Genomic DNA, 8,418 nt, shown 5'->3' on the forward strand with positions numbered 1-8,418 from the left:
TCACAGGCGATGTGTGTTTCTGCCACTGGAGTTGTACGAGCACCTATGTCACGCTTTCACACTTACGCGACCAAAAATGTGCTGGTCTTCTTTGGATCTCGCCTGTTCTTCCTGCTAATCCTGCTGGTAAGTGACGAGCAGTACTGTATTGGTCGACCGAAGGTTTTGTAAGCCGCCTCCACCGCGTGTGGACTACACGTACTGTCGACTGTCCCGATGAATCTTCACTGACAACTTAGAAGAATTGCGGTTACTACAGGCCGGCACATAATATGACCCATCTGATGTTTCTTGAGTCTGCAGATAGCGAAAACTTGCGGTGCTTGGAATAAAGTGCAGCGACCAGTTTAACATTTGCAAGAACTTGAGTGGTGTGCATGTTGACTTTGTATCACAAATAAATTTTACTGCGCGTGTAGAAGGTGGTGAAAGGTGTAATTTTCAACATTGATTTATACCAGGGGTTGCCAACAAAATTTTCTCGAGGGCCCCCTCATCGAGCATGATTGATACCTTGTCATATCACAGTACCAAGTACCTAAAAAAGCCAAATTAAGAGCCTTTTTATATGTTTTCTATTTTTGATACTTGGTACTTTTGGTACTTCCTCTTCATCTGTAGGCCTTTCTCGTTTTAACAAACCACTTTTTAACCAACGGTCCGTTTTTAACTACGCGAACTGTAGCTTCCGCGAAAAACAACGCTTTACAAACAGCACTGTTTTAATACAGAATATTGAATATGTAAACAACACGGCCTGTGAAAACACTGGCAATAAATTGACAAGGGCCGATTGTCGTCTGAAACGCGAGTTTCTGTGTAAAGTGACGGTCAGTTGTCAGCTGCAAAGAGGCAGCGCGCAGTCTAACGGCATACAGCAGAACTATTAGCCTCTATCTAATTCCAGTTTTGCGCTAGAGTGTGCTAGTGTCAGTTGGCTCCAGGAAGACGGTAGATGCAGAAGTTTGCGTTCGCTAAAGCTCTGCTCATGCAGGAAGCGGCAAAAACAAAAAGTCTGTTATCATAGGAAATATATTTAAGATATTTTTTATTCTAGTAGCATCTTGCGGACCCCTCTGGCATAGCACCACCTGTTGCGAACCACTGATTTGTACTGTTAAAGGTAAGAAGTAACAATATCGCCTCACTATTAATATTTCAATAGTGTAATGTACTTTCCTCGACTGACAATATGTGTGCCAACAATACCCCGAAGAAGGCAGCGAAGCCGACATAAAACGAGCTAAGCACCACATCATAAAATTTATTCCTGTGGGCAAGACTGCTTTCAGGTTAATGCAAAATTACAAATATCTGTATAGATGACTGGAAGTGTAGCGACCCTTGTGGAAAGTGCACGCCACGCCGCCGTCGGTGGCTGGTGTAGCCTATTTTTTTTTTTTTTTTTTTTTTTTTTTTGGTAGGGTTTAAGGGCGCTCAACTGCTGAGGTCATTAGCGCCCAGTCACTGGTGTTAGAGCACAAGCAACCTGCTAAAACTCAAGGGGATGGGGGGACATCAAAAGGACCTGACAAAGATGCAGATGAAATAAGTAAAAAGGTTAAATGTCTTTGGTCAAGCCAGTTAAAGTTATAAAACGCAGAAGACGAGCAGCTGCTCGAGCGTCATCAGCTAAAACATCCGGTAAGGTAGATGGCAGGGACAGGACAACACGAAATTGACTAAAACGGGGACACGACAATAAAACATGGCGCACCGTTAATGCCTGACCACAAGGGCACTGCGGGGCTGGGTCACCAGAGAGCAGGTAGCGGTGGTGTAGGCTAGAGAAGCAGCAGTAGCAGCAGCAGCAGCAGCCCAGTCCCCCCTACCTGGAGCCGGCGTTGTTGTCGATGAGCTGCTCGTGCGCGGGCGCCTCCACGATGGCCGTGGTGACGGTCGTGTTGGCGGCCGGCGGCTGGTCGCGGTCGTGCTCCTGGTCGTCGCTCAGGTCCTGCTTGAGCTCCAGCGTGTCTCCAGAGTCCTCGGACTGCGACTGCGCCGGCGGCTGGGGGGCGTGGCCGTTGCTCAGCGCGCCGCTGCCCGCCTGCGACAGCAGCCACAACGCGCGGATCACACCAACCAGCCAGCTCGGATGGACAGAAGCTCATCTACAGGCGGGGCTGCCGGCTTTTGGGAGGGTTCTGGAGGACACAGTACTGGACAGTGCTACACGGGAACTAACAACAGAGATTCTGGAAGACACGAAGGTAAAGCTGAGGTGCAGGGGAGCACGGGTGGTGCCAGATACGAGGGCAGTTCAATAAGTAACGCAACACATTTTTTTTCTGAAGCAGGGGTTGTTTTATGCAGCATTGAAATACACCAGGTTATTCCCCAATCTTTTAGCTACACAACATCATTTTTCAACGTAATCTCCATTCAATGCTACGGCCTTACGCCACCTTGAAATGAGGGCCTGTATGCCTGCACGGTACCATTCCACTGGTCGATGTCGGAGCCAACGTCGTACTGCATCAATAACTTCTTCATCATCCGCGTAGTGCCTCCCACGGATTGCGTCCTTCATTGGGCCAAACATATGGAAATCCGACGGTGCGAGATCGGGGCTGTAGGGTGCATGAGGAAGAACAGTCCACTGAAGTTTTGTGAGCTCCTCTCGGGTGCGAAGACTTGTGTGAGGTCTTGCGTTGTCATGAAGAAGGAGAAATTCGTTCAGATTTTTGTGCCTACGAACACGCTGAAGTCGTTTCTTCAATTTCTGAAGAGTAGCACAATACACTTCAGAGTTGATCGTTTGACCATGGGGAAGGACATCGAACAGAATAACCCCTTCAGCGTCCCAGAAGACTGTAACCATGACTTTACCGGCTGAGGGTATGGCTTTAAACTTTTTCTTGGTAGGGGAGTGGGTGTGGCGCCACTCCATTGATTGCCGTTTTGTTTCAGGTTCGAAGTGATGAACCCATGTTTCATCGCCTGTAACAATCTTTGACAAGAAATTGTCACCCTCAGCCACATGACGAGCAAGCAATTCCGCACAGATGGTTCTCCTTTGCTCTTTATGGTGTTCGGTTAGACAACGAGGGACCCAGCGGGAACAAACCTTTGAATATCCCAACTGGTGAACAATTGTGGCAGCACTACCAACAGAGATGTCAAGTTGAGCACTGAGTTGTTTCATGGTGATCCGTCGATCATCTTGAACGAGTGTGTTCGCACGCTCCGCCATTGCAGGAGTCACAGCTGTGCATGGCCGGCCCGCACGCAGGAGATCAGACAGTCTTGCTTGACCTTGCGGCGATGATGACACACGCTTTGCCCAACGACTCACCGTGCTTTTGTCCACTGCCAGATCACCGTAGACATTCTGCAAGCGCCTATGAATATCTGAGATGCCCTGGTTTTCCGCCAAAAGAAACTCGATCACTGCCCGTTGTTTGCAACGCACATCCGTTACAGACGCCATTTTAACAGCTCCGTACAGCGGTGCCACCTGTCGGAAGTCAACGAAACTATACGAGACGAAGCGGGAATGTTTGAAAATATTCCACAAGAAATTTCCGGTTTTTTCAACCAAAATTGGCCGAGAAAAAAAATGTGTTGCATTACTTATTGAACTGCCCTCGTAGGTTGGTAGGTTGGTTGGTTGGTTCGTTTGTGAGGAGGGAACCAGACAGCGAGGTCGAATTATTTATCCTACTGCCATAACCTGTTAATAATATCGTTTGCACAGTCACTAGCTGTAGCCTACAGGCTCCGTTTGTGAGTAACCTCCAGCTGTTGAAGTGCTCCTCCCCCGCTCTGAAGTGCCCGCACACAGTGGAGACCCCACCACCATCACTGAGCCGTGCCGGCTGGCACTACGGTGTTCGACTTGAATCGCTGATATCGGTGTTCGGCTGTCTCGCTATCTGTGACTGCTCCCTCCGGCGGCTTTCCTGGGTGAACGTGCGACGGATCAGTCTGCGGACGGCGTTCAACGAGGCAACTTGTGTTGAAAACAGGCCCGCGTCCCTAACCGTGGTGCAGGGGCCTCGTCGTGCTCGCCGCCCTTTTCTTTTGCCGCTCCGGATGCTGCCGATCATTGGGCGCCTTGACGTGCAAAATTGTGGTGGGTTCGCCGTCTCTCGCTGAACAGCTTCCCAGTTCGTAATTTGCAAGATCCAAGTTACGTATGACTTTTATTCTGTGTTTAACTAAGAAGATTGTTGAAACTTATTGCGGCATGGGAAGCTGCCGGAGATGATTCTGAACTTGGTTCCACAGCGGCTATTTTAAGGAGGCTGATATTCCTCATTTCATTTTTGATCTTCCGTGGAGTGTCTGTTTTAAGTGGTTTTCGTGCAAATTTTAACTTTTTTTAGGACATACTGTCCGCTTTGGGACTGGCTGCGGTTGTTTACGTGGCTCTGAGCACTATGGGACTTAACATCTATGGTCATCAGTCCCCTAGAACTTAGAACTACTTAAACCTAACTAACCCAAGGACATCACACAACACCCAGCCATCACGAGGCAGAGAAAATCCCTGACCCCGCCGGGAATCGAACCCGGGAACCCGGGCGTGGGAAGCGAGAACGCTACCGCACGACCATGAGATGCGGGCCGGGCAGCTGTAGAGTTAATGGTTTAATCATTTGTCACGGTAGCATTTAGTATGTTTCTTTAATGTTGAAACTGCCTTAAGGCAACTGGAAGTGATTTCTAAGTTTCCAGCTAATTTACTGGGAGACGGGCTATGTTAGAGTATTGCTCCTTAAGAATTTGGGGGCATGCTTATTATTGTAGTATCACTGCCACAGATACTACTACAACGCCGCGCCAACACAGGGTTGGCAGCCCGTCGTCTGCCGAGCACAGCGCACTCTAGCGGGCTGTGCAGCTCGACGGAACTGGAGTGTGGTTCAAATGGCTCTGAGCACTATGGGACTCAACATCTTAGGTCATAAGTCCCCTAGAACTTAGAACTACTTAAACCTAACTAACCTAAGGACATCACACACACCCATGCCCGAGGCAGGATTCGAACCTGCGACCGTAGCAGCCTTGCGGCTCCGGACTGCAGCGCCAGAACCGCACGGTCACCGCGGCCGGCAACTGGAGTGTGCCTCGTGCACTTCTTAGCTAGACTTCAACCCAGGCAGACGCACTTTCATAATCAGTTCTGTAATGTTTGCATTGATTCTCTGAGGAGGGCCCATCAGGCTTAGTCCCTGAGAATATGTTGTATTAGTTCACGGTATTCCATGTTACGAGATTGTCAGTTCATAGCCTCAGCTGCAGTCCTACAAACTACTGAAGACAAGTAATTTCATTGTACTATGTGTTTCTTAAATAATAATCCTCGTCTCTAACAGTGTGCCGTACCGCATATTATTGCAACCTGGACTCCTTCAGCTCCTATCAACTCGGCCTCCGACTTATTTGCATTTAGTAACGCGTTTTGTGCCTCTAAAGAGTGAGACACAATAATTATATATTCCAGTGTGGCTGTGATTTGACCTTGTTTTCATTGCAATCTGTGCTGCAGGCCATTTGTTAAGACTGCTCGTTCCCTGGTGTCGGCGCGGTTATGGATTCTCGTCAGGACTGCTCATTGTGGGGCCGGTCGGATTATATATAAATATGTACCGCCTGCTATGTGACCCTGTGCACAAGCCGTGGGGAGTGAACGCTCGTTTTGCCTGCCGGCCGTAGCGTTATTGCTTCCAAACACTGCTACTGGCCTTAACGCTGTTCTCTAAAGTGCAATTTGGGAATCCTTCTGACTCATTATGTCCCTTAATCAACTGAAGTAACCTTGTTAATATTGGCGTTACTGTAAGTCAGTTTATTGTTTGAGTTATTACTAGCTCTTCTTATTTAACATTAATCTTAATCATTTGTGCATCTTTAATGAACGACCAAGTTGTTATTATTCCTGTGTGCAAGTTTTGCGACCTTGGTTGGCCCACTTTGTATTTTAGTATAGGCATGTTTCACTGTGGACCTTTGTGTGAGCAGTTCAGTTTTATTAAGCTTCAAGATCTTTGTTTTTCGTGAAGTTGTGGTATTATGTGGCGGTGTATGGTTGGAAGTATATAGTGTTATTAGTCTCTTGAGACATGGTTAAACAAGAACCATTGTTTGTGATTGATTAATAACCATATCTACTATCAATGATTTTGGTTGCGGAAGCAAAATAATATGATTCTTATTCGTGTTTATGTAATTCACTCAAAGTGAAGATTTGTACACTACCGGCCATTAAAATTAATGCACCTCGAAGATGACGTGCTACAGACGCGAAATTTAACCGACAGGAAGAAGATGCTGTGATATGCAAATGATCAGCTTTTCAGAGCATTCACGCAAGGTTGGCGCCGGTGGCGACACCTACAACGTGCCGACATGAGGAAAGTTTCCAACAAACAGCAGTTGACCGGCGTTGCCTGGTGAAACGTTATTGTGATGCCTCGTGTAAGGAGGAGAAATGCGTACCATCACGTTTCCGACTTTGATGAAGGTCGGACTGTAGTCTATCGCGATTGCGGTGTATCGTATAGCGACATTTTCTGCTCGCGTTGGTCCAGATCCAATGACTGTAATAATACGGAACGCCGTGCTGGATCCCAACTGCCTCGTATCACTAGCAGTCGATATGATAGGCATCTTATCCGCATGGCTGTAACGGATCGTGCAGCCATGTCTCGATCGATGGGGATGTTTCGAAGACAACATCCATCTGCACGAACAGTTCGACGACGTTTGCAGTAGCACGGACTATCAGCTCGGAGATCATGGCTGCGGTTACCCTTGACGCTGCATCACACACAGGAGCGCCTGCGATGGTGTACTCAACGACGGACCTGGGTGCACGAATGGCAAAACGTCATTTTTTCGGATGAATCCAGGTTCTGTTTACAGCATCATGAGTGTCGCATGCGTGTTTAGCGACATCGCGGTGAACGCACATTGGAAGCGTGTTTTCGTCATCGCCATACTGGCGTATCACCCGGCGTGATGGTATGGGGTACCATTTGTTACACGTGTCGGTCACCTCTCGTTCGCACTGACGGCACTTTGAACAGTGGACGCTACATTTCCGATGTGTTACGACCCGTGGCTCTACCCTTCATTCGATCCCTGCGAAACCCTACATTTCAGCAGGATAATGCACGACCGCATGTTGCAGGTCCTGTACGGGCCTTTCTCGACACAGAAAATGCTCGACTGCTGCCCTGGCCAGCACATTTTCCAGATGTCTCACCAACTGAAAACGTCTGGTCAATGGTGGCCGAGCAACTGGCTTGTCACAATAGGCCAATCACTACTCTTGATGAACTGTGGTATAGTGTTGAAGCTGCATGGGCAGCTGTACCTGTACACGCCATCCAAGCTCTGAGTCAATGCCCAGGCGTATCAAGGCCATTATTACGGCCAGAGGTGGTTGTTCTGGGTACTGATTTCTCAGGATCTATGGACCCAAATTGCGTGAAAATGTAATCACATGTCAGTTCAAGTGTAATATATCTGTCCAATGAATACCCGTTTATCATCTGCATTTCTTCTTGGTGTAGCAATTTTTAATGGCCAGTGGTGTATATTGCATCAGTAAAATGGCAAATGTCCGAACTGAAGTTTATAATAAAGTCTGTTTCGAGTCAAATTCAAACTGTAAAACAATCACAAGCTTCTTCATTACCAGTGATCCCGGGCTTCCCATTTCCTTTAAATAACTATGGTGAGATTGTAATTTTGATTTTCTAAGGAATTGGGTAGTACCACAGTTCAATCACCGTTCCCTCCCCGACCACAGTGTCTACTCAGTCGTTTCGTGTAAAATCTATTCGCTCTCCCCAGTTGTCCAGAGCGTACAGCACTGCAGTTTCGGAGCGCAGGAGCTCGCGACGTACCTTGGAGGGGGTCTTGGAGCCGGCGGTGGAGGTGGCGGTGGTAGTGGGCGGGGCCTGCTTGAGGCGCGTGGTGGGGGCGGCTGGCGGCGCCTGCGACTGCAGCGACGTCACGTAGATGGGGCTGCTCTCGATGAAGCCGTTGAGCTGCTGCTGCTGCTGCTGGCTCAGCTGCTGCTGCTGCTCCGACTCGGCCTGCGCCTGCTGGTTCAGCTGCAACACCCGCGCACCACGCCCGTCCGCTATCAGCATGGCTCTGCAAGTCTCAGACACTAAGCTGAAAACCTATAGCACACAGACTCGAGCTTTCGGGATATTGTCCTTCATCAGAGGCAAAAGCTATAGGAGCAACAAGTGTATCACAGAGACGTGAGCCAACACACATGTGGACTCAGCGTAACTCTAATTATTGTGTTTCTTTTGCATTCCTCTAGAAGTATGTAACTTAAATCCTATTATCTTCTACTCTTCATCCTGACAAAGAATTTCAATTTCTGTATTCACTTTCTTTGGTACATAAATGTTCATGGGTGCAGCACTGTCCAAGCTAAAACCGATAACA

General features: G+C 48.2%; 1 protein-coding gene across 1 annotated transcript in view; it reads right to left on the reverse strand.

The window, feature by feature from the left end:
• LOC124550708 (auxin response factor 6-like) overlaps positions 1-8,108 on the reverse strand; it is a 70,627-nt gene extending 62,519 nt beyond the window's left edge. Inside the window, exons 1-2 of the mRNA XM_047125431.1 lie at positions 7,950-8,108; positions 1,833-2,047 (exon numbers count right to left, since the gene is read on the reverse strand). Of these exons, the coding sequence (XP_046981387.1) occupies positions 1,833-2,047; positions 7,950-8,108 (374 nt within the window). The remainder of the gene's footprint in view (positions 1-1,832; positions 2,048-7,949) is intronic.
• Between the last annotated feature and the right edge of the window lie 310 nt (positions 8,109-8,418).

Source organism: Schistocerca americana, chromosome 9 (genome assembly GCF_021461395.2).
Source record: "Schistocerca americana isolate TAMUIC-IGC-003095 chromosome 9, iqSchAmer2.1, whole genome shotgun sequence".
In the NCBI taxonomy this organism is placed as follows: Eukaryota; Metazoa; Arthropoda; class Insecta; order Orthoptera; family Acrididae; genus Schistocerca; species Schistocerca americana.